We start from the raw sequence: 27,829 nt of genomic DNA, 5'->3' as shown, positions 1-27,829 counted from the left end.
AGGTCTTGGCTTAACGTCTCATCGCTGACAGTGCAGCACTCCCTCAGTATGGCACTGAAGTGTCAGCGCAGATCGTGTTCAAGCCCCGAAGTGGGGCTCAAACACACAACCTTCTGACTACGAGAGGAGAATGATACTGACTGAGAGAAGCTGGCACACAATTCCATCAGTAGGGGAGGTGCTGCCACATACAGGTGTCTCTCGACCCCAGTTATAGTGTCCACCTCGATATCCTCTGGTGACAGTCTACAGCGCAATTATCCTTTGGGTGAAAAGCTTCCTCTACTACCCGCCCAATTCCCTTCTTACTCTTAACTGCCTCATTATTACCTTGTGTTCTCTGGAATTCTATTCTTTCACCACAGTAAATAAATTAAAAGAAAAACATCCCGGACGAATGCAGAATTCCTATGACCTCAAGTAGTAATAGATTTATTGTTGTTCATACCTCACAATTCTGTATAGCTTTCATGCCGTGTCTTAATCGCGTGCGCACTCACTCAAGCAAGCACAAAGGTACAATTGCATTTAAACGCAGGGTTCATCGCTGACCTGAGCTGTCCTCGCCCTCCTCCTCGGATGCAGAGGTACTGCCACTCTCCTCATCCGAGCTCTCCTCATTCTCTGGAGAATCCTGCTCCATTTCCTCATCAGCCTTCTCCTCGTCCTTTTCTTTGTCTCTCTGCGGCTGCTGCCCAGGCATTGTCCTTCAAAGTAAATGCAATCTCATCACAAGGCAACAAAACACAATCACAATTTGTGTCATGATATTAGACATACACGTGTGTGGCCCAGTGATACATAACGGCAGACTGCACCCACCAGTACTGTAACCCAGTGATATATAATGGCAGAGCTGTACCCACCAGTACTGTGCCCCAGTGTTATACAGGAAACTTTTGATTTACCGGCACCTAAATAACCGGAAATCTCGGTTAACCGGCAAAATTCAGGAGTAGGTTCAGGTAAGTTTTACTTCTGCCTTCCTCGATCTGTTGCTGTGCAAAGGTGTGGCTGCAGCTGTTGCTAAGCTACAGAGATGCTTGGAACTTGTGGATATTGTTCTGAACCTCTTGCTAAGCAACAGGGTTTGTTGCTTTATACGGAGGTCTCACCTTTCGGTTATCCGGAATTTTTGATGAACCAGCACCACGTCGGTCCCGTCAGTGCCGGATAAAAAAAAGTTTCCTGTACAGCGACAGACCTGTACCCACCAGTACTGTACCCGTGTTATACAGTGACAGACTTGTACCCACCAGTACTGTACCCCAGTGTTATACAGTGACAGACCTGTACCCACCAGTACTGTACCCCAGTGTTATACAGTGACAGACCTGTACCCACCAGTACTGTACCCCAGTGTTATAGTGACAGACCTGTACCCACCAGTACTGTACCCGAGTGTTAGTGACAGACCTGTACCCACCAGTACTGTACCCCAGTGTTATAGTGACAGACCTGTACCCACCAGTACTGTACCCCAGTGTTAGTGACAGACCTGTACCCACCAGTACTGTACCCCAGTGTTAGTGACAGACCTGTACCCACCAGTACTGTACCCCAGTGTTATACAGTGACAGACCTGTACCCACCAGTACTGTACCCCAGTGTTAGTGACAGACCTGTACCCACCAGTACTGTACCCGTGTTATACAGTGACAGACCTGTACCCACCAGTACTGTACCCCAGTGTTATATCGTGACAGACCTGTTCCCACCAGTACTGTACCCCAGTGTTATACAGTGACAGACCTGTACCCACCAGTACTGTACCCCAGTGTTATACAGTGACAGACCTGTACCCACCAGTACTGTACCCCAGTGTTATAGTGACAGACCTGTACCCACCAGTACTGTACCCCAGTGTTAGTGACAGACCTGTACCCACCAGTACTGTACCCCAGTGTTATACAGTGACAGACCTGTACCCACCAGTACTGTACCCCAGTGTTAGTGACAGACCTGTACCCACCAGTACTGTACCCGTGTTATACAGTGACAGACCTGTACCCACCAGTACTGTACCCCAGTGTTATACAGTGACAGACCTGTACCCACCAGTACTGTACCCGTGTTATACAGTGACAGACCTGTACCCACCAGTACTGTACCCCAGTGTTATACAGTGACAGACCTGTACCCACCAGTACTGTACCCCAGTATTATACAGTATTAAAGCAGAACCACAAGGGTAATAATCTCTGGATTATTACCTGAGCCACGAGCGAATTTGGCTAGGACAAATAAAATTAGAGAGTTAAATGCGTGGCTCAAAGACTGGTGTGGGAGAAATGGGTTTTGCTTCCTGGGGCACTGGCACCAGTACTGGGGCAGGAGGGAGCTGTTCCGTTGGGACGGGCTTCACTTGGCCAGTGCTGGGACTAGAGTCCTGGCGGATCATATAACTAGGGCTGTAGAGAGGGCTTTAAACTAACTAGTGGGGGGGAGGTTCCTAGAGAGCAAATAATACAAATGACAACAGAGAAGTCATAGACTTAGGTAGCAGTGGGGAAATTAAAAACCAGAGCATGTCAGGAAGGGGCAGAAGGTATGGAGTAAAAGGTAAAGTAATAAAAAGGGCAAAAGCAGGAACTAAGTGTCACAAAACATCTTTGAAAGTTCTCTATCTGAATGCACGTAGCATTCGTAACAAAATAGATGAGTTAATGGCACAAATAACTACATATGGGTATGATCTTGTGGCCATTACAGAAACATGGCTGCAGGGTGACAATGCCTGGGAATTAAACATACCAGGTTATTTAATGATCAGGAAGGACAGGCAGGAAGGAAGGGTGGCTATGTTAATAAAGGAAGGAATCACTGTAATACAGAGAAATGATATTGGGTCAAAAGATCAGGACAATGAAACAGTTTGGGTGGAGGTAAGGAATAATAAGGGGAAAAAAACACTAGTGGGCGTAGTCTATAGGCCTCCGAACTGTGGCAACTCTGTTGGACGGAGTATCAATCAGGAAATAGTTGAGGCTTGTAATAAGGGAACATCTATAATTATGGGGGATTTTAACTATCATATTAATTGGACAAATCAAATTGGGCAGGGCTGCCTTGAGGATGAGTTCATTGAGTGTATTAGGGATGGGTTTCTTGAGCAGTATGTAACTGAACCGACCAGGGGGCAGGCAACCTTAGATCTGGTCCTGTGTAACGAGACAGGATTAATTAAAAATGTCCTAGTAAAGGATCCCCTTGGAATGAGTGACCATAACATGGTTGAATTCCATATTCAATTAGAGGGTGAGAAGGTTGGATCTCAAACAAGCGTGCTAAGCTTGAATAAAGGAGACTATGAAGGTACGAGAGCGGAATTGAGTAGAGTGGATTGGGAAAATAGATTAAAGGGTAAGACGATACATGATCAGTGGTGTACATTTAAGGAGTTATTTTACAACTTCCAAAAAATATATATTCCACTGAGAAGAAAGGGGTGTAAAAGAAGACAGCCATCCGTGGCTAAGTAAAGAAATTAAGGATAGTATTCGACTAAAAACAAGGGCATATAAGGTAGCCAAATCTAGTGGGAGGATAGAGGATTGGGAAAACTTTATAAGACAGCAAAAAATAACAAAAAGATTGATTAAGAAAGGGAAGATAGATTATGAAAGTAAATTAGCAAAAAATATAAAACAGATAGTAAGAGTTTTTATAGTTATATAAAAAGAAAAAGGGTGGCTAAAGTAAATGTTGGTCCCTTAGAGGATGAGACCGGGAAATTAATGGTGGGAAATATGGAGATGGCAAAAACACTGAATGAATATTTTACATCAGTCTTTACAGTAGAAGACACTAAGAATATCCCAACACTGGACAAACAGGGGGCTAAAGGGGGGGAGGAGCTAAACACGATCAAAATCACTAAGGAAGTGGTACTCGGTAAAATAATGGGACTCAAGGCAGATAAATCACCTGGACCTGATGGCTTACATCCTAGGGTCTTGAGGGAAGTGGCGGTAGGGATTGTGGATGCATTGGTAATAATTTTCCAAAACTCCCTGGACTCGGCAACGGTCCCGGCAGACTGGAAAACTGCTAATGTAACACCCTTATTTAAAAAGGGCAGTAGACAGAAGGCTGGAAACTATAGACCGGTTAGCCTAACATCTGTGGTAGGTAAAATTTTGGAGTCCATTATTAAGGAGACAGTAACAGGACATTTGGATAATCATAATTTAATAGGACAAAGTCAGCATGGTTTTATGAAGGGGAAGTCATGTTTGACAAATTTGCTGGAGTTCTTTGAGGAAGTAACATATAGGGTGGATAAAGGGGAACCAGTGGACGTAGTGTATTTAGACTTCCAAAAGGCATTTGACAAGGTGCCACACAAAAGATTATTGCTTAAGATAAAAAATCACAGGATTGGGGGTAATATTCTGGCATGGATAGAGGATTGGCTATCTAACAAAGGCAGAGAGTTGGGATAAATGGTTCATTCTCAGACTGGCAATCAGTAACTAGTGGTGTTCCGCAGGGGTCAGTGCTGGGTCCCCAACTCTTTACAATCTATATTAACGATTTGGAGGAGGGAACCGAGTGTAACATATCAAAGTTTGCAGATGATACTAAGATGGGGGGGAAAGTAGTGAGTGAGGAGGACATAAAAAACCTTCAAGGGGACATAGACAGGCTAAGTAAGTGGGCAGAGATTTGGCAGATGGAATACAATACTGGAAAGTGTGAGGTTATGCACTTTGGCAGGAAAAATTGTAGAGCAAGTTATTATCTTAATGGCAAGAAACTGGAAAGTACTGAAGTACAAAGGGATCTGGGGGTCCTGGTGCACAAAACTCAAAAGGTTAGTATGCAGGTGCAACAAGTGATTAAGAAGGCCAATGGAATGTTGGCTTTCATTGCTAGGGGGATAGAATATAAAAATAGGGAGGTATTGCTTCAGTTGTACAAGGTATTGGTGAGACCGCACCTGGAATACTGCGTACAGTTTTGGTGTCCATACTTAAGAAAGGACATACTTGCTCTCGAGTCAGTACAAAGAAGGTTCACTCGGTTAATCCCGGAGATGAGGGGATGGACATATGAGGAGAGGTTGAGTAGATTGGGACTCTACTCATTGGAGTTCAGAAGAATGAGAGGCGATCTTATTCAAACATATAAGATTGTGAAGGGGTTGGATCGGGTGGATGCGGGGAAGATGTTCCCGATGATGGGTGAAACTAGAACTAGGGGGCATAGTCTTAGAATAAGGGGCTGCTCTTTCAAAACTGAGATGAGGAGGAACTACTTCACTCAGAGGGTGGTAGGTCCATGGAATATGCAGCCCCAAAAAGCTGTAGAAGCTACATCATTACATAAATTTAAAACAGAAACAGACAGTTTCCTAGAAGTAAAGGGAATTAAGGGTTACGGGGAGCGGGCAGGAATTTGGACATGAGTCTAGGTTCGGATCGGTCATGGCCCTGTGGGTAGCGGAGCGGGCCCAGGGGCCGTGTAGCCTGATCCTGCTCCTATTTCGTGTGTCTAATTCTGTTAGATTCAGGAGATAGTTCTGTGATAGTGGATTGGCGGTTAGGATCAGATCAGCCATCATCTTATTGAATGGCGGAGCGGGCTCGAGGGGCCGATTGGCCTACTCCTGCTCCTATTTCTTATGTTCTTATGTGACAGACCTGTACCCACCAGTACTGTACCCGTGTTACACAGCGATAGACCTGTACCCACCAGTACTGTACCCAGCATTATACAGTGACAGACCTGTACCCACCAGTACTGTACCCCAGTGTTATACAGTGACAGGCCTGTACCCACCAGTACTGTACCCCAGTGTTATACAGTGACGACCTGTACCCACCAGTACTGCACCCCAGTGTTATAGTGACAGACCTGTACCCACCATTACTGTACCCCAGTGTTATATAACGGCAGACCTGTACCCACCAGGACTGCACCAGTGTTATACAGCGACAGACCTGCACCGACCAGTACTGTACCCCAGTGATATATAACAGCAGACTGCACCCACCAGTACTGTAACCCAGTGATATGTAACGGCAGACCTGTACCCACGAGTAATGTACCCCAGTGATATATACCGGCAGACCTGTACCCACCAGTACTGCACCCGTGTTATACAGTAACAGACCTGTACCTACCAGTACTGTATCCCAGTGTTATACAGTGACAGACCTGTACCTACCAGTGCTGTACCACAGTGTTATACAGTGGCAGACCTGTACCCACCAGTACTGTACCTGTGTTATACAGCAACAGACCTGTGCCCACCAGTACTGTACCCGTGTTATACAGCGACAGACCTGCACCCACCAGTACTGTACCCGTCATACAGCGACAGACTTGTACCCACCAGTACTGTACCCCAGTGTTAGTGACAGACCTGCACCCATTAGTACTGTACCCCAGTGTTAGTGACAGACCTGTACCCCCAGTACTGTACCCGTGTTATACAGTGACAGACCTGTAACCCCAGTACTGTACCCCAGTGTTATACAGTGACAGACCTGTACCCACCAGTACAGTACCCCAGTGTTATAGTGTCAGACCTGCACCCACCAGTACTGTACCAGTGTTATATAGTGACAGACCTGTACCCACCACTACTGTACCCCAGTGTTAGAGCGACAGGCCTGTACCCACCAGTACTATACCCCAGTGTTACACAGTGACAGACCTGTACCCCAGTGATATATAATGGCACACCTGTACCCACCAGTACTGTACACGTGTTAGTGACAGACCTGTACCCACCAGTACTGTAACCCAGTGATATATAACGGCATACCTGTACCCACCAGTACTGTACCTGTGTTATACAGTGACAGACCAGTACCCACCAGTACTGTAACCCAGTGATATATAACGGCAGACCTGTACCCACCAGTACTGTGCCCGTGTTATACAGTGACAGACCTGTGCCCAACAGTACTGTACCCCAGTGTTAGTGACAGACCTGTACCCACCAGTACTGTACCAGTATTATACAGAGACAGACCTGTACCCACCAGTACTGTACCCCAGAGTTAGTGACAGACCTGTACCCACCAGTACTGTACCCCAGTGTAATACAGTGACAGACCTGCACCCACCAGTACTGCACCCCAGCATTATACAGCGACAGACCTGCACCCACCAGTACTGTACCCCAGTGTTATACAGTGACGACCTGTACCCACCAGTACTGCACCCCAGTGTTATAGTGACAGACCTGTACCCACCATTACTGTACCCCATTGTTATACAGTGACAGACCTGTACCCACCAGTACTGTACCCCAGTGTTATATAACGGCAGACCTGTACCCACCAGGACTGCACCAGTGTTATACAGTGACAGACCTGCACCCACCAGTACTGTACTCCACTGATATATAACGGCAGGCCTGTACCCACCAGTACTGTACCCCAGTGATATATAACAGCAGACTGCACCCACCAGTATTGTAACCCAGTGATATATAACGGCAGACCTGTACCCACCAGTACTGTACCCCAGTGATATATACCGGCAGACCTGTACCCACCAGTACTGTACCCGTGTTATACAGTAACAGACCTGTACCCACCAGTACTGTATCCCAGTGTTATACAGTGACAGACCTGTACCTACCAGTGCTGTACCACAGTGTTATACAGTGGCAGACCTGTACCCACCAGTACTGTACCTGTGTTATACAGCAACAGACCTGTACCCACCAGTACTGTACCCCAGTGTTATACAGCGACAGACCTGCACCCACCAGTACTGTACCCGTCATACAGCGACAGACTTGTACCCACCAGTACTGCACCCCAGTGTTATACAGTGACAGACTTGTACCCACCAGTACTGTACCCCAGTGTTAGTGACAGACCTGTACCCCCAGTACTGTACCCGTGTTATACAGTGACAGACCTGTAACCCCAGTACTGTACCCCAGTGTTATACAGTGACAGACCTGTACCCACCAGTACAGTACTCCAGTGTTATAGTGACAGACCTGCACCCACCAGTACTGTACCAGTGTTATACAGTGACAGACCTGTACCCACCAGTACTGTACCAGTGTTATATAGTGACAGACCTGTACCCACCACTACTGTACCCCAGTGTTAGAGCGACAGGCCTGTACCCACCAGTACTATACCCCAGTGTTACACAGTGACAGACCTGTACCCCAGTGATATATAATGGCACACCTGTACCCACCAGTACTGTACACGTGTTAGTGACAGACCTGTACCCACCAGTACTGTAACCCAGTGATATATAACGGCATACCTGTACCCACCAGTACTGTACCCGTGTTATACAGTGACAGACCAGTACCCACCAGTACTGTACCAGTATTATACAGAGACAGACCTGTACCCACCAGTAATGTACCCCAGAGTTAGTGACAGACCTGTACCCACCAGTACTGTACCCCAGTGTAATACAGTGACAGACCTGTACCCCAGTGTTAGTGACAGACCTGTACCCACCAGTACTGTACCCCAGCGTTATACAGCGACAGACCTGCACCCACCAGTACTGTACCCCAGTGTTATACAGTGACGACCTGTACCCACCAGTACTGCACCCCAGTGTTATACAGTGACAGACCTGTACCCCAGTGTTAGTGACAGACCTGTACCCACCATTACTGTACCCCATTGTTATACAGTGACAGACCTGTACCCACCAGTACAGTACCCCAGTGTTATAGTGTCAGACCTGCACCCACCAGTACTGTACCAGTGTTATATAGTGACAGACCTGTACCCACCACTACTGTACCCCAGTGTTAGAGCGACAGGCCTGTACCCACCAGTACTATACCCCAGTGTTACACAGTGACAGACCTGTACCCCAGTGATATATAATGGCACACCTGTACCCACCAGTACTGTACACGTGTTAGTGACAGACCTGTACCCACCAGTACTGTAACCCAGTGATATATAACGGCATACCTGTACCCACCAGTACTGTACCTGTGTTATACAGTGACAGACCAGTACCCACCAGTACTGTAACCCAGTGATATATAACGGCAGACCTGTACCCACCAGTACTGTGCCCGTGTTATACAGTGACAGACCTGTGCCCAACAGTACTGTACCCCAGTGTTAGTGACAGACCTGTACCCACCAGTACTGTACCAGTATTATACAGAGACAGACCTGTACCCACCAGTACTGTACCCCAGAGTTAGTGACAGACCTGTACCCACCAGTACTGTACCCCAGTGTAATACAGTGACAGACCTGCACCCACCAGTACTGCACCCCAGCATTATACAGCGACAGACCTGCACCCACCAGTACTGTACCCCAGTGTTATACAGTGACGACCTGTACCCACCAGTACTGCACCCCAGTGTTATAGTGACAGACCTGTACCCACCATTACTGTACCCCATTGTTATACAGTGACAGACCTGTACCCACCAGTACTGTACCCCAGTGTTATATAACGGCAGACCTGTACCCACCAGGACTGCACCAGTGTTATACAGTGACAGACCTGCACCCACCAGTACTGTACTCCACTGATATATAACGGCAGGCCTGTACCCACCAGTACTGTACCCCAGTGATATATAACAGCAGACTGCACCCACCAGTATTGTAACCCAGTGATATATAACGGCAGACCTGTACCCACCAGTACTGTACCCCAGTGATATATACCGGCAGACCTGTACCCACCAGTACTGTACCCGTGTTATACAGTAACAGACCTGTACCCACCAGTACTGTATCCCAGTGTTATACAGTGACAGACCTGTACCTACCAGTGCTGTACCACAGTGTTATACAGTGGCAGACCTGTACCCACCAGTACTGTACCTGTGTTATACAGCAACAGACCTGTACCCACCAGTACTGTACCCCAGTGTTATACAGCGACAGACCTGCACCCACCAGTACTGTACCCGTCATACAGCGACAGACTTGTACCCACCAGTACTGCACCCCAGTGTTATACAGTGACAGACTTGTACCCACCAGTACTGTACCCCAGTGTTAGTGACAGACCTGTACCCCCAGTACTGTACCCGTGTTATACAGTGACAGACCTGTAACCCCAGTACTGTACCCCAGTGTTATACAGTGACAGACCTGTACCCACCAGTACAGTACTCCAGTGTTATAGTGACAGACCTGCACCCACCAGTACTGTACCAGTGTTATACAGTGACAGACCTGTACCCACCAGTACTGTACCAGTGTTATATAGTGACAGACCTGTACCCACCACTACTGTACCCCAGTGTTAGAGCGACAGGCCTGTACCCACCAGTACTATACCCCAGTGTTACACAGTGACAGACCTGTACCCCAGTGATATATAATGGCACACCTGTACCCACCAGTACTGTACACGTGTTAGTGACAGACCTGTACCCACCAGTACTGTAACCCAGTGATATATAACGGCATACCTGTACCCACCAGTACTGTACCCGTGTTATACAGTGACAGACCAGTACCCACCAGTACTGTACCAGTATTATACAGAGACAGACCTGTACCCACCAGTAATGTACCCCAGAGTTAGTGACAGACCTGTACCCACCAGTACTGTACCCCAGTGTAATACAGTGACAGACCTGTACCCCAGTGTTAGTGACAGACCTGTACCCACCAGTACTGTACCCCAGCGTTATACAGCGACAGACCTGCACCCACCAGTACTGTACCCCAGTGTTATACAGTGACGACCTGTACCCACCAGTACTGCACCCCAGTGTTATACAGTGACAGACCTGTACCCCAGTGTTAGTGACAGACCTGTACCCACCATTACTGTACCCCATTGTTATACAGTGACAGACCTGTACCCACCAGTACTGTACCCCAGTGTTATATAACGGCAGACCTGTACCCACCAGGACTGCACCAGTGTTATACAGTGACAGACCTGCACCCACCAGTACTGTACTCCACTGATATATAACGGCAGGCCTGTACCCACCAGTACTGTACCCCAGTGATATATAACAGCAGACTGCACCCACCAGTACTGTAACCCAGTGATATATAACGGCAGACCTGTACCCACCAGTACTGTACCCCAGTGTTAGTGACAGACTTGTGCCCACCAGTACTGTATCAGTGTTATACAGCGACAGACCTGTACCCACCAGTACTGTACCCCAGTGCTTTAGTGACAGACCTGTACCCACCAGTACTGTACCCGTGTTATACAGTGACAGACCTGTACCCACCAGTACTGTACCCCAGTGTTATATCGTGACAGACCTGTTCCCACCAGTACTGTACCCCAGTGTTAGTGATAGACCTGTACCCACCAGTACTGTACCCCAGTGTTATACAGCGACAGACCTGTACCCACCAGTACTATACCCCAGTGTTCTACACTGACAGACCTGTACCCACCAGTACTGTACCCCAGTGTTATACAGTGACAGACCTGTACCCACCAGTACTGTACCCCAATGTTATAGTGACAGACCTGTACCACCAGTACTGTACCCCAGTGTTACAGTTTTTCATACAGACCCCAGCATCTGCAATATTTGACCCCTTGTGACCCCACCTCATTGTTCTTTGATGTAATGTTTCCCTGACTGACCTGTTTGGACACCATTCACACCTTTGACTGCTGTGATTATCTCTCTGCCGAGGTGTGATAAATGGCAGTTGGAAAGGTTACCTGTAAACATCTGACATGATTCTCTGACTATATAAGCTGTGTCTTTATGCATTTCTCCACTTCACCTGAAGAAGGAGCAGCGCTCCGAAAGCTTGTGATTTCAAATAAAGCTGTTGGACTATAACCTGGTGTTGTGTGACTTTTTACATTTGTCCACCCCAGTCCAACTCCAGCATCTCCACACCAGTGTTACAGTGACAGACCTACTGTACCCCAGTGTTATACAGTGATAGACCTGTACCCACCAGTACTGTACCCCAGTGTTATACAGTGACAGACCTGCACCCACCAGTACTGTACCCCAGTGTTATACAGTGACAGGCCTGTACTCACCAGTACTGTACCCGTTATACAGCAACAGACCTTTACCCACCAGTACTGTACCCGTTATACTGTGAGAGACCTGTACCCACCAGTACTGTACCCATGTTATAGTGACAGACCTGTACCCACCAGTACTGTAACCCAGTGATATATAACGGCAGACCTGCACCCACCAGTGCGGTACCCGCGTTATACAGTGACAGACCTGTACCCACCAGTACTGTACCCGTGTTGTACAGCGACAGACCTGTACCCACCAGTACTGTACCCGTGTTAGTGACAGACCTGTGCCCACCAGTACTGTGCCCCAGTGTTATACGGTGACAGACCTGTACCCACCAGTACTGTGCCCCAGTGTTATACAGTGACAGACCTGTACCCGCCAGTACTGTACCCCAATGTTATAGTGACAGACCTGTACCACCAGTACTGTACCCCAGTGTTACAGTTTTTCATACAGACCCCAGCATCTGCAATATTTGACCCCTTGTGACCCCACCTCATTGTTCTTTGATGTAATGTTTCCCTGACTGACCTGTTTGGACACCATTCACACCTTTGACTGCTGTGATTCTCTCTCTGCCGAGGTGTGATAAATGGCAGTTGGAAAGGTTACCTGTAAACATCTGACATGATTCTCTGACTATATAAGCTGTGTCTTTATGCATTTCTCCACTTCACCTGAAGAAGGAGCAGCGCTCCGAAAGCTTGTGATTTCAAATAAAGCTGTTGGACTATAACCTGGTGTTGTGTGACTTTTTACATTTGTCCACCCCAGTCCAACTCCGGCATCTCCACACCAGTGTTACAGTGACAGACCTACTGTACCCCAGTGTTATACAGTGATAGACCTGTACCCACCAGTACTGTACCAGTGTTATACAGTGACAGACCTGTACCCACCAGTACTGTACCAGTGTTATATAGTGACAGACCTGTACCCACCACTACTGTACCCCAGTGTTAGAGCGACAGGCCTGTACCCACCAGTACTATACCCCAGTGTTACACAGTGACAGACCTGTACCCCAGTGATATATAATGGCACACCTGTACCCACCAGTACTGTACACGTGTTAGTGACAGACCTGTACCCACCAGTACTGTAACCCAGTGATATATAACGGCATACCTGTACCCACCAGTACTGTACCCGTGTTATACAGTGACAGACCTGTGCCCAACAGTACTGTACCCCAGTGTTAGTGGCAGACCTGTACCCACCAGTGCTGTACCCCAGTGTTATACAGTGACAGGCCTGTACCCACCAGTACTGTACCCCAGTGTTATATAGTGACGACCTGTACCCACCAGTACTGCACCCCAGTGTTATAGTGACAGACCTGTACCCACCATTACTGTACCCCAGTGTTATACAGTGACAGACCTGTACCCACCATTACTGTACCCCAGTGTTATACAGCGACAGACCTGCACCCACCAGTACTGTACTCCACTGATATATAACGGCAGGCCTGTACCCACCAGTACTGTACCCCAGTGATATATAACAGCAGACCTGTACCCACCAGTACTGTACCCGTGTTATACAGTGACAGACCTGTGCCCAACAGTACTGTACCCCAGTGTTAGTGGCAGACCTGTACCCACCAGTGCTGTACCCCAGTGTTATACAGTGACAGACCTGTACCTACCAGTGCTGTACCACAGTGTTATACAGTGGCAGACCTGTACCCACCAGTACTGTACCTGTGTTATACAGCAACAGACCTGTACCCACCAGTACTGTACCCCAGTGTTATAGTGACAGACCTGTACCCCAGTGTTATGCAGTGACAGACCTGTACCCACCAGTACTGTAACCCAGTGATATATAACGGCAGACCTGTACCCACCAGTGCGGTACCCGTGTTATACAGTGACAGACCTGTACCCACCAGTACTGTACCCATTGTACAGCGACAGACCTGTGCCCACCAGTACTGTGCCCCAGTGTTATACAGTGACAGACCTGTACCCACCAGTACTGTGCCCCAGTGTTATAGTGACAGACCTGTACCCACCAGTACTGTACCAGTGTTATAGTGACAGACCTGTACCCACTGTGGTAAACCACTGTTTGTATTCCTGTTTGTATTCCACTGTGTACATGCCTGGACATGCCTCGGCTGACTCCTCCCACAGGTCCTAGTATAAAGGTGACTGCTCCCCAGCCCTTCGTATCCTGGACCGGTCGACCACTCGAGGCAGACCTCCATTCTGTTGTTAATAAAAGCCTTTAGTTACTCTTCTAACTCTCAGTCTTTTATGAGTAATTGATAGCGCATCAATTTTATTAACAACATTTTTATAATGGAGAAGATCCTCACACCAGCATGCCTGGACTTAGATCATCGGGAGGCGGACTCATCCACCAAGTTTACTCACTGGCTTAAGTGTTTCGAAAAATTCCTGACCGCCTCCGAAGCAATCAAATCGGACGAGGACAAACTGGATGTCCTGACCTCCAAAGTGAACCACCGAGTGTACTCGGTCATCCAAGACGCGACCTCGTACGCGGATGCTATCAAGCTCCTCAAGGACCAGTACACGCGCCCAGTGAACGAAGTGTACGCCAGGCACCTCCTGGGGAGTCGTAAACAACAACCTGGGGAATCGACCGTGGAATACCTTCAGGCACTGTCTGTGCTTGGCCGGGCCTGTGGTTGTTAGGATGTAAAGGCCGCCGTGTACACAGAGGAACTTATCCGGGACGCTTTTGTAGCGGGCCACAGATCCAATTACACACGACAGCGACTGTTGGAGCAGAGTAACCTCGACCTCAACAAGGCCTCTGAACTCGCACTATCGTTGGATGCAGCCTACCAGGGCATGGATGCCTACTCCTCTGCACCGTGGACGCCGCGGGGAATGACAGCCTGGGACACGGTAGGACCGCCTCATAGCGCCGTGCCACCCCAGCCACACCCCAACAACGGCCCAACTACCGCAGCAGTGTCCCAAGGCCAGACAGCAGTGCCCCAAGGCCAGAAATGCTACTTCTGTGGCCAGGCAAAACACCCCAGAGCGCGCTGCCCGGCGAAAAACGCGATCTGCTCGGGCTGCGGGAAGAAGGGACACTACGCTAGCGTCTGCAGGGCCAAAGCCACCCCGAACCCCAGCAGCGCCGCGTGTGGGCCATGCAGGCCGCCATTTTGGACCTCCCCGGCCGTGTGCGAATCACCGGTACAGCAGCCATTTTGGACGCCTCCAGCCACATGGGGATCATGGACGCCGCCATCTTGGACGACAGCCGGGACGCAGCAGGCCCCCGACACCGCCTCATCTGATACCCGCAGCGACACACCGACCCCTACGCTGGCATCCGTTACACTGGACCAAGCGAGACCGCACCAACTGGCCAGTTCCACAATGGACATTAAGGTAAATGGTCACGATACAATCTGCCTTTTTGACTCTGGGAGCACGGAGAGCTTCATCCACCCCGACACGGTGCGGCGTTGCTCTCTCCCAGTCCTGCCTGCGCAACAGCGGATTTCTATGGCCTCCGAGTCCCAGTCGGCGGACATCGGCGGCTACTGCGTGGTGACACTCGTAGTAGACGGGACCGTGTACGATCATTTTAAACTTCTGGTCCTGCCTGACCTCTGCGCTGCCGTCCTGCTGGGGTTAGATTTTCAGTGCCACCTTAAAAGTGTTACGATGGCGTACGGTGGACCCCTACCCCCACTCACAGTCCGCAGCCAGCAGCTTCCAAATTGCCCGCCGCGCACCAGGTGCAACCTCTCCACACTCAGAGTCACCCCCCCACCACTGTTTGCTAACCTCACCCCCGACTGTAAGCCCATCGCCACAAAGAGCAGGCGATACAGTGCCGGGGACAGGGTTTTCATTAAAACCGAAGTGGAGCGGCTCCTGAAAGAAGGGATTATTGAGGGCAGCACCAGCCCCTGGCGAGCCCAGGTTGTGGTCGTTAAGACCAGCGAGAAGCAGCGCCTGGTCATCGACTACAGCCAGACAATAAATCGCGACACCCTGCTGGACGCCTACCCACTCCCCCGTATAGCTGATATGGTCAACCAGATCGCGCAGTACCGCGTCTTCTCGACCATTGACCTGAAATCAGCGTACCACCAGCTCCCCATCCGCCCTGAGGACCGCCAGTACACTGCCTTTGAGGCAAACGGCCGCCTCTATCACTTCCTTAGGGTCCCCTTTGGCGTCACCAACGGGGTCTCCATCTTCCAAAGGGAGATGGACCGGATGGTAGATCAAAATGCGTTGCAGGCCACTTTCCCATATCTGGACAATGTGACCATCTGCGGCCGTGACTTGCAGGACCATGACGCAAACCTCGAAAAATTCCTCCGCACCGCCCAACTCCTAAACCTGACATATAACAAGGAGAAGTGCATATTCCGCACAAACCGCCTCGCCATCCTTGGCTGTGTTGTGGAACACGGAGTCATCGGCCCCGACCCCGACCGGATGCGACCCTTATGGAACTTCCACTGCCCCACTGCCTCAAGGCCCTGAAGAGGTGCCTAGGGTTTTTCTCCTATTACGCCCAGTGGGTCCCCTACTATGCGGACAAGGCCCGTCCGCTGATCAAGTCCACCTCTTTTCCCTTGACGGCAGAGGCCCGCTTAGCCTTCCACCGTATCAAGGAGGACATTGCCAAAGCCACCATGCACGCAGTGGACGAATCCATCCCCTTCCAGGTGGAAAGCGACGCGTCCGACTTTGCCCTGGCCGCTACCCTCAATCAGGCGGGGAGACCCGTGGCCTTCTTTTCACGAACCCTCCAAGGCCCGGAGACCAGACACTCCGCTGTTGAGAAGGAGGCCCAGGCGATTGTGGAGGCTGTGCGTCATTGGAGGCACTACCTGGCCGGAAAACGATTTACCCTGCTCACTGACCAGCGTTCAGTTGCTTTTATGTTTAACAACAAGCAGAGGGGCAAAATCAAAAATGACAAGATCTTGAGGTGGAGAATCGAACTTTCCACCAACAACTACGAGATCTTGTACCGGCCCGGGAAGCTAAATGAACCCCCGGATGCGCTATCGCGTGGCACCTGCGCCAGCGCGCAGATCGATAGACTACGGGTCCTCCACAATGACCTCTGCCACCCGGGGGTCACCAGGTTCTTCCACCTCATCAAGGCCCGCAACCTGCCTTACTCTATTGAGGAGGTCAGGACCATGACCAGGAACTGCCAAGTCTGCGCTGAGTGCAAACCACACTTTTATAGACCAGACAGGGCCCACCTGATAAAAGCCACTCGCCCCTTCGAGCGCCTGAGCGTTGATTTTAAAGGGCCTCTCCCCTCCTCCGACCGCAATGTGTACTTCCTCAATATTATTGATGAGTACTCCCGTTTCCCGTTCGCCTTCCCCTGCCCGGACATGACCAGTGCCACGGTCATTAAATGTCTGAACAACCTCTTCACCCTGTTCGGCTTCCCCAGCTATATCCATAGCGACCGGGGCTCATCGTTTATGAGCGACGAACTCCGTCAGTACCTGCTAACTAGGGGTATTGCCACAAGCAGGACCACCAGTTACAACCCCCGGGGGAACGGACAGGTGGAAAGAGAAAATGCGACAGTTTGGAAGGCCGTCCTGCTAGCCTTAAAGTCTAGGGGCCTTCCAACCTCCCGCTGGCAGGATGTGCTCCCCGATGCGCTCCACTCTATTCGGTCACTGCTCTGCACTGCCACTAACGCCACCCCTCATGAGAAAATGTTTGTCTTCCCAAGGAAGTCCACATCAGGGACATCGCTACCGCCATGGCTGACGTCCCCAGGGCCGGTCCTACTGAGAAGACACGTGAGGACCCATAAAACGGACCCCCTGGTCGAGAGGGTCGACCTCCTCCACGCCAACCCCCAGTATGCTTACATCGCATACCCGGACGGGCGGGAGGACACAGTCTCCATAAGAGACCTTGCACCCTCGGGGACCACAGTAACCCACTACCCACTACCACCCCCCCCCACGATCCGATATCCAGCCCCAGCAGACGGCAGGCCTGGGCCCCGCGACCCGCTCGACATCTACGAGGACGACACGCCTGTGCCACAGCCTACGCTGGACTTGACGCCGGAAGCTTCACTACCCCTGCCGTCGCCACGCCGATCACAGCGGCAGACAAGACCTCCGGAGAGACTCCAATACACTAACTTTTAATACACTTCACCCCGACGGACTCAATTTTAAACAAGGGGTGAATGTGGTAAACCACTGTTTGTATTCCTGTTTGTCCTGTTTGTATTCCACTGTGTACATGCCTGGACATGCCTCGGCTGACTCCTCCCACAGGTCCTAGTATAAAGGTGACTGCTCCCCAGCCCTTCGTATCCTGGACCGGTCGACCACTCGAGGCAGACCTCCATTCTGTTGTTAATAAAAGCCTTTAGTTACTCTTCTAACTCTCAGTCTTTTATGAGTAATTGATAGCGCATCACCCACCAGTACTGTACCCGTTATACAGTGACAGACCTGTACCCACCAGTACTGTATCCCAGTGTTATACAGTGGCAGACCTGTAGCCACCAGTACTGTACCGCAGTGTTATACAGCGACAGACCTGTACCCACCAGTACTGTACCCGAGTGTTATACAGTGACAGACCTGTACCCCAGTGTTAGTGACAGACCTGTGGCTAACAAGGGAAATTAGGGATAGCATAAGATCCAAGGAGAGGACCTATAAATTGGCCAGAAAAAGCAATAATCCTGAGGATTGGGAGCAGTTTAGGATTCAACAAAGGAGGACAAAGGGATTAATTAAGAAAGGGAAAATAGAATATGAGAGTAAGCTAGCTGGGAACATAAAAACTGACTGTAAAAGCTTTTATAGATATGTGAAGAGAAAAAGATTGGTGAAGTCAAGCGTAGGTCCCTTACAGTCAGAATCAGGGGAACTTATAATGGGAAACAAAGAAATGGCAGACCAACTAAATTCATACTTTGGTTCTGTCTGCACAAAGGAGGACACAAATAACCTCCCAGAGATGCTGGGGAACATAGGGCCTGATGAAAGGGTGGAACTGAAAGAAATCAGTATTTGTAGGGAAATGGTGTTAGGAAAATTGATGGGACTGAAGGCCGATAAATCCCCAGGGCCTGATAATCTACATCCCAGGGTACTTAAGGAAGTGGCCCTAGAAATAGTAGATGCATTGCTGGTCATCTTCCAGAACTCGATAGGCTCTGGAACAGTACCCATGGATTGGAGGGTAGCTAATGTTACCCCACTATTCAAAAAAGGTGGTAGAGAGAAAACGGGGAATTACAGACCGGTAAGCCTGACATCGGTAGTGGGGAAAATGCTAGAATCTATTATAAAAGATGTAATAGCAGAGCACTTGGTAAGCAGTGACAGGATCGGACAAAGTCAACATGGATTTACAAAAGGTAAATCATGCTTGACTAATCTACTGGAATTTTTTGAGGATGTAACTGGTAAAATAGATAAGGGAGATCCAGTGGATGTGGTGTATTTGGTCTTTCAGAAGGCTTTCGATAAAGTCCCACATAAGAGATTCTCGTGCAAAATTAAGGCACATCGGATTGGGGGCAAGGTATTGACTTGGATAGAGAACTGGTTGGCGGACAGAAAGCAAAGAGTTGGAATAAACGGGTCGTTTTCCGAGTGGCAGGCAGTGACTAGTGGGGTACCACAAGGATCGGTCCTAGGACCCCAGCTGTTCACAATATATATTAATGATCTGGACAAGGGAATTGGATGTAATATCTCCAAATTTGCAGACGACACAAAGCTGGGTGGGAGGGTAAGCTGTGAGGAGGATGTCGTGAAACTCCAGTACGATTTGGACAGATTGGGTGATTGGGCAGAAACATGGTAAATGCACTATAATGTGGATAAATGTGAGGTTATCCACTTTGGTGGCAATAACAGGAAGGCAGATTATTATTTGAATGGCAATAGATTGGGAGAAGGGGAAGTGCAAAGAGACCTGGGTGTTCTTGTGCACCAGTCGCTGAAGGTAAGCATGCAGGTGCAGCAGGCGGTTAAGAAGGCAAATGGTATGTTGGCCTTCGTAGCAAGAGGGTTCGAGTACAGGAACAAGGATGTCTTGCTACAGTTGTACAGGGCCTTGGTGAGACCGCACCTTGAGTATTGTGTGCAGTTTTGGTCGCCTTACCTGAGGAAGGACGTTCTTGCCATGGAGGGAGTGCAGCGAAGATTCACCAGGCTGATACCTGGGATGGCAGGAATGACGTATGAGGAGAGATTGTGTCGATTGGGCTTATACTCACTGGAGTTTAGAAGACTGAGAGGGGATCTCATCGAAACCTATAAAATTCTGTCAGGCCTGGACAGACTAGATGCAGGAAGGATGTTTAAAACGGCCGGGGAGTCCAGAACCAGGGGTCATAGTCTAAGGATAAGGGGTAAGCCATTTAGGACTGAAATGAGGAGGAATTTCTTCACCCAGAGAGTGGTGAACCTGTGGAATTCTCTGCCACAGAGGGCGGTGGAGGCCAGTTCATTAAATATATTCAAAAAAGAGTTGGATACATTTCTTCAGGCTAAAGGGATCAAGGGATATGGGGAGAAGGCAGGGACAGGGCACTGAATTTGGATGATCAGCCATGATCTCATTGAATGGCCGAGCAGGCTCGAAGGGCCGAATGGCCTACTCCTATCTTCTATGTTTCTATGTACCCCAGTGTTACAGTGACAGACCTGTACCCACCAGTACTGTACCCCAGTGTTATACAGGGACGGACCTGTACCCACCAGTACTGTACCCCAGTGTTAGACAGTGACCGACCTGTAGCCACCAGTACTGTACCCCAGTGTTATACCTTGACAGACCTGCACCCACCAGTACTGTACCCCAGTGTTATACAGCGACAGACCTGTACCCACCAGTACTGTACCCCAGTGTTATATAGGGACAGACCTGTACCCACCAGTACTGTACCCCAGTGTTATACAGTGACAGACTTGTACCCACCAGTACTGTACCCGTTATACAGTGACAGACCAGTACCCACCAGTACTGTACCCGTGAGTGACAGACCTGTGCCCAACAGTACTATACCCCAGTGTTATACAGTGACAGACCTGTACCCACCAGTACTGTACCCCAGTGTTATATAGTGACAGACCTGTACCCACCAGTACTGTACCCCAGTGTTCGTGACAGACCTGTACCCACCAGTACTGTACCCCAGTGTTATATAGTGACAGACCTGTACCCACCAGTAATGCACCCCAGTGTTAGTGACAGACCTGTACCCACCAGTACTGTACCCCAGTGTTATACAGTGACAGACCTGTACCCACCAGTACTGTACACCAGTGTTATACAGTGACAGACCTGTACCCACCAGTACTCACAGAATCACAGAAACCCCACAGTGCAGATAGAGGCCATTTCGGCCCAACGGGCCTGCACCAACACATATCCCACCCAATCCCTGTAACCCCTACACCAACACATATCCCACCCTATCCCCGTAACCCCACGTATTTAATCCCCCTAACACTAAGGGTCAATTTATCATAGCCAATCAACCTAACCTGCACATCTTTGGACTGTGGGAGGAAACCGGAGCACCCGGAGGAAACCCACGCAAACACGGGGAGAATGTGCAAACTCCACACAGACAAGTCACCCGAGGCCGGATTCGAACCCGGGTCCCTGGCGCTGTGAGGCAACAGTGCTAACCACTGTGCCACCGTGCTGTACCCGTTATACAGCGACAGACCTGTACCCACCAGTACTGTACCCTAGTGTTATACAGCGACAGACCTGTACCCACCAGTACTGTACCCGTGTTATACAGTGACAGACCTGTACCCACCAGTACTGTACCCCAGTGTTATACAGTGACAGGGCTGTACCCACCAGTACTGTACCAGTTATACAGCGACAGACCTTTACCCACCAGTACTGTACCCGTTATACTGCGAGAGACCTGTACCCACCAGTACTGTACCCATGTTATACAGTGACAGACCTGTAACCACCAGTACTGTACCCATGTTATAGTGACAGACCTGTACCCACCAGTACTGTACCCGTGTTATATAGTGACAGACCTGTACCCACCAGTACTGTACCCGTTATACAGCGACAGACCTGTACCCACCAGTACTGTGCCCCAGTGTTACACAGTGACAGACCTGTACCCACCAGTACTGTACCCGTGTTATACAGCGACAGACCTGTACCCACCAGTACTGTACCCGTGTTATACAGTGACAGACCTGTACCCACCAGTACTGTACCCCAGTGTTACAGCGACAGACCTGTACCCACCAGTACTGTACCCGTGTTATACAGTGTCAGACCTGTAGCCACCAGTACTGTACCCCAGTGTTATACAGTGACAGACATGTACCCACCAGCACTGTACCCCAGTGTTATACAGTGACAGACCTGTACCCACCAGTACTGTACCCCAGTGTTATACAGTGACAGACCTGTACCCACCAGTACTGTACCCCAGTGTTATACAGTGACAGACCTGTACCCACCAGTACTGTACCCGTTATACAGCGAGACCTGTACCCACCAGTACTGTACCCGTATTATACAGCGACAGACCTGTACCCTCCAGTGCTGTACCCGTGTTATATAGTGACAGACCTGTGCCCAACATTACTGTACCTGTGTTATATAGTGACAGACCTGTGCCCAACATTACTGTACCCGTTACAGCAACAGGCCTGTACCCACCAGTACTGTACCCGTGTTATACAGTGACAGACCTGTACCCACCAGTACTGTACCCCAGTGTTATACAGTGACAGACCTGTACCCACCAGTACTGTACCAGTGTTATACAGTGACAGACCTGTACCCACCAGTACTGTACCCGTGTTATACAGTGACAGACCTGCACCCACCAGTACTGTACCCTAGTGTTATACAGCAACAGACCTGTACCCACCAGTACTGTACCCATGTTATAGTGACAGACCTGTACCCACCAGTACTGTACCTGTGTTATACAGCGACAGACCTGTACCCACCAGTACTGTACCCGTGTTATACAGTGACAGACCTATACCCACCAGTACTGTACCCCAGTGTTATACAGTGACAGACCTGTACCCACCAGTACTGTACCCGTGTTATACAGTGACAGACCTATACCCACCAGTACTGTACCCCAGTGTTATACAGTGACAGACCTGTACCCACCAGTACTGTACCCGTGTTATACAGCGACAGACCTGTAGCCACCAGTACTGTACCCGTGTTATAGTGACAGAGCTGTACCCCAGTGATATATAACGGCAGACCTGTACCCACCAGTACTGTACCCGTGTTATACAGTGACAGACCTGTACCCACCAGTACTGTACCCCAGTGTTACACAGTGACAGACCTGTACCCACCAGTACTGTACCCGTTATACAGTGACAGACCTGTACCCACCAGTACTGTACCCCAGTGTTATACAATGACAGACCTGTACCCACCAGTACTGTACCCCAGTGTTACAGCGACAGACCTGTACCCACCAGTAGTGTACCAGTGTTATACAGTGACAGACCTGTTCCCACCAGTACTGTACCCCAGTGTTGCGCTGACATACATTTGGAAGGATAGAATTCACAATTGTACTACTTCAGACCTGCCAACTTGGTTATTTGGAGGAATTTACCGTGATTTCTGTTTACGAAATTGATATGTCTCCCTCTTTCTGATCACAAATCTCTCTCCCAATACTGAGTGTGTGACACTTACGCTGGGTGTCCTTCACAGCTCAGGTTTGTAAACTCCACCCATGCACCATTAAAGAACACTGAAATCCTGGTCACAACTTCGATATAGCTTCACTGTATAGCACTGAGGCACAGCTCTCTACTAAAGGAGAAAATAGAACATCTAGAAACCAAAAATATAATAATGAATAGTCAGCATGGATTTCAAAAGGGAAAGTCTTGCTTGACCAACCTCATTGAATTTTTTGAAGAGGTAACCGAGAGAGTAGACAAGGGTAATGCGGTAGATGTAATTTATCTGGATTTTCAAAAGGCCTTCGATAAGGTACCCCATAATAGACTGATGAACAAGGTCAGAGAATGCGGAGTCAGGGGACAAGTAGCAGAATGGATTGCTGGCTGGCTTCAGGACAGAAAGCAGAGAGTAGGGGTAAAGGGCAGCTATTCACAGTGGCAGAAGGTGGGTAGTGGTGTTCCACAAGGATCAGTGCTGGGACCACTGCCGGTCACAATTTACATTAACGATTTAGACTTTGGAATCAAAAACACAATCTCTAAATTTAGCGGACACCAAATTGGGGGGGATAGTCAATACTGAGGAGGGCTGCAACAAATTACAGGAGGACATTAATAAACTTGCAGAATGGGCATATAATTGGCAAATGAAGTTCAACACAGATAAATGTGAGGTATTACATTCTGGTAGGAAGAATAGGGAGGTCACTTATCACTTGGAGGGTGCGAGTCTGGGTCGGGTAGAGGAACAAAGGGATCTCGGAGTACAAATACACAAATCACAACGTTGCGACGCAGGTTAGCAAGGCCATAAAACAGGCAAACCAGGCACTAGGGTTTATTTCTAGAGGGATAGAATTGAAAAGTAGGGAAGTTATGCTAAACCTGTCTCGAACCTTGGTTAGACCACACTTGGAGCACTGCGTACAGTTCTGGTCGCCATATTATAAAAAGGATATCGAGGCACTGGAGAGGGTGCAGAGAAGATTTACAAGGATGATACCAGAAATGCGAGGGTCTACATATCAGGAAAGGATGAACAGGCTGGGTCTCTTCTCTCTTGAAAAAAGGCTGAGGGGTGACCTAATAGAGGTCTTTAAAATGATGAAAGGTTTCGATAGAGTGGATACAGAGAGAGTGTTTCCACTTGTGGGGAAGAGCATAACTAGAGGCCACCAATATAAGATAGTCACCAAGAAATCCAATAGGGAATTCAGGAGAAACTTCTTTACCCAGAGAGTGGGGAGAATGTGGAACTCGCTACAACAGGGAGTGGTTGAAGCGAATAGTATAGATGCATTTAAGGGGAGGCTGGACAAGCGTATGAGGGAGAAGGGAATAGAGGGTTATGCTGATAGATTTAGATGAGGAAAGACAGGAGGAGGCTCGAGTGGAGCATAAACACCGGCATGGACAGGTTGGGCCGTATATCCTGTGTAATCCTACACAGGACTTTTGTTAAAGTAATATTTGGCAGAAATTACACCGTCATTTTGTTGAAAAAAAAATTGAAATATGTTCTGAATTAAAACAATTTTAATTTGAAATAAAAAATGAATTTTTCTTCAGTTCAATGAAGAATTGTTAAGGATTTTAAATTAAATGCTTTTGATCGAAAAGTATTTAAAATTAAGTACAAAAGTAGAGAAGTTATGTTGAAGCTTTATAAAGCGCTGGTTAGGCCACAACTGGAATATTGCGTCCAGTTGTGGTCACCACACTTTGGGAAGGATGTGAAGGCCCTCGAGAGGCTGCAGAGGAGATTTACCAGAATGGTTCCGGGGATGGGGGATCTTAGCTACAAGGACAGGTCGGAGAAGCTGGATTTGTTTTCATTAGAGCAAAGGAGGTTGCGGGGTGGTTTGATAGAGGTGTACAAGATTATGACGGGTTTGGATAGGCTAGACGGGGAAAGGCTGTTCCCACTAGTTGATGGTACAAGGACTAGGGGACACAGATTTAAGGTTTTGGGCAAGAGATACAGGGGGGGGGGATGTGAGGGAAAACTTTTTTACGCAGCGAGTGGCAAGGACCTGGAACTCGCTGCCGATGGAAGTGGTGGAAGCAGAGACACTCAATGTTTTCAAGGGAAGACTGGATAGGCACTGGAGGGAAATAAACTTGCAGGGCTACGGGGATAGAGCGGGGGAATGGGACTGACTGGATTGCTCTACAGAGAGACGGCACGGACTCGATGGGCCGAATGGCCTCCTTCTGTGCCGTTATGACTAAATAACATAAATCTAAATTTCAGATGAAATGGAATAAAAAATGAAATATTCAAGACTTTTTTAAAAATTGGAAGGAAATTAAAAATGTCAAGAAATTAAGTGACAAACATATCTCAAAGTAAAATAATGTTAAGAAAGTAATGTTTGAACATTTCTTAAAAGAAACAAACGCTCTTTAAAATTAAAACCACTTTTTAAAAAGTTAGTATTAAAATAACGTGCAGATTTAAAGTAATGAACTTTTATGGGACAACTAAAATATAAATAGCTGTCAAATGAAAATGTAAATATTAACAAATTAAAATAACGTGCAGATTTAAAATAATGAACTTTTAAGGGACAACAAAAATATAAAAAGGAAATAGTCGTCAAATGAAAATGTAAATATTAACAAATTAAAATAACGTGCAGATTTAAAATAATGAACATTTAAGGGACAACTAAAATATAAAAAGGAAATAGCCGTCAAATGAAAATGTAAATATTAACTATTTTAAATCTGCACGTTATTTTAATTTGTTAATATTAACATTTTCATTTGACGACTATTTCCTTTTTATATTTTAGTTGTCCCATAAAAGTTCATTATTTTAAATCTGCACGTTATTTTAATTTATGAACTTTTAAGGGACAACTAAAATATAAAAAGGAATTATTTGTCAAATGAAAATGTTAATCTTAAAAAAAACACAATAATTGAAAATTTAAAAACATTGAAGAAAATGAAAGAGTTGATGCCAATTTGTTGAAAGCTTTAGGCGTCTAAAAAAGAAACACACCAAGCCAAAAGGGATGCACAAGATTAAAAAAAATAATTAAAAATAATTTTAGATCGCGGGAGGGAAAAGAAAATCGCGGCTTGAAGAAAGTGAAAGAAACTTTTGAAATGAGGTAAAGAAGGAGCGAATGCGCCTACAAGGGTAGTTAGTGGCGGTGGGGAAAAGAAGAAATTATGTTTAAAAAAAAGAAAACGACATCGTAAAAAAAAAAGAAATTTACGTTTATATAAAAAAAGAAAATTAAAGGGAGACACTCACCGCTCCGATGCGCGCCAGGCTGCTCAAAGGGTCCAGTTTATAAGCAAAAGGAGGGAAAGGGAAAAGAGTGTTTAATTTTCTTTTGGGAGCGGGGGCGAATATTAAGATTTGGAGAAATATGTTTAATTTTTAAAATGTTGGTTTTTTTTAAAGATGAATCGGCCGGGACATCCTCGCTTTAAGAGTAACGGTCGGCGGGCTCTGGAAGGTTCGAGCGCGGCGGTGTGGCCGGGGCCGGAGCGCGGCCGCTCGCCAGTCGCCCAGTGGCGCTCCGAGGGGCAGGATGTATGCTGCTGCTGCTGCCGGCGGCGGGCCGGCTTACTCTCGCTTCAAACACAAAAAAAAAGTTTTGCCGTGTGGGAAGGAATTGCATTTAATTCTTTTTTTTTTCTTATTCTTTCGAGAAGTTTTAAGTTAGTTAATCTTTTATTTTTTGACTGCGCTCGGGAGCTTCCAGCAACTTTCAGGACGGATCAGGAATTGAGAGAAGGGGAGCGGTTGGCGAAAGCCCTTGATTGACAGCCAGCCTCCCCGCCGCTCGGCCAATCGGAGGCAGCCGGAGGTAGGCGGGACCGGCTGCTCGGCCAATCGGAGCGCAGGGTGGGCGTGGTTAAGGGAAGGGGCGGCGACTGCGGGCGCTGGAAGAGGAGTTGTTGTTGGTGGTGGTCAAGATGGGCCGCCGGTGGGCACCGGCGACTGTGCGAGGAGGTGCTGCTGCCACCTGCAGCTGGGAGGACTGCTATTGGAGGACTGTAGCTGGGGAGACTGCTATTGGAGGACAGCAATTGGGAGGACTGCTATTGGAGGACTGTAGTTGGGGAGACTGCTATTGGAGGACAGCTATTGGAGGACTGTAGTTGGGGAGACTGCTATTGGAGGACAGCAATTGGGAGGGACTGCTATTGGAGGA

At 48.3% G+C, this 27,829-nt stretch overlaps 1 protein-coding gene across 2 annotated transcripts in view; it reads right to left on the bottom strand.

Moving 5' to 3' along the window:
- LOC147092927 (breast cancer metastasis-suppressor 1 homolog) overlaps nt 1-27,417 on the bottom strand; it is a 52,677-nt gene extending 25,260 nt beyond the window's left edge. The window contains exons 1-3 of one of the 2 annotated variants that reach the window (XM_085976239.1): nt 26,920-27,417; nt 23,869-23,976; nt 553-707 (exon numbers count right to left, since the gene is read on the bottom strand). In XM_085976239.1, the coding sequence (XP_085832365.1) occupies nt 553-707; nt 23,869-23,873 (160 nt within the window). In that variant the 5' untranslated portion in view covers nt 23,874-23,976; nt 26,920-27,417. The remainder of the gene's footprint in view (nt 1-552; nt 708-23,868; nt 23,977-26,919) is intronic. The other variant, XM_085976240.1, reaches the window with a different exon arrangement.
- Between the last annotated feature and the right edge of the window lie 412 nt (nt 27,418-27,829).

Source organism: Somniosus microcephalus, unplaced genomic scaffold (genome assembly GCF_052327205.1).
Source record: "Somniosus microcephalus isolate GS21.2 unplaced genomic scaffold, FLI_Smic_1.0 unresolved_chr2, whole genome shotgun sequence".
NCBI lineage: Eukaryota > Metazoa > Chordata > Chondrichthyes > Squaliformes > Somniosidae > Somniosus > Somniosus microcephalus.
The sequence above is the reverse complement of the archived record's forward strand: the minus strand, read 5'-3'. Positions and strand labels throughout refer to the sequence as shown.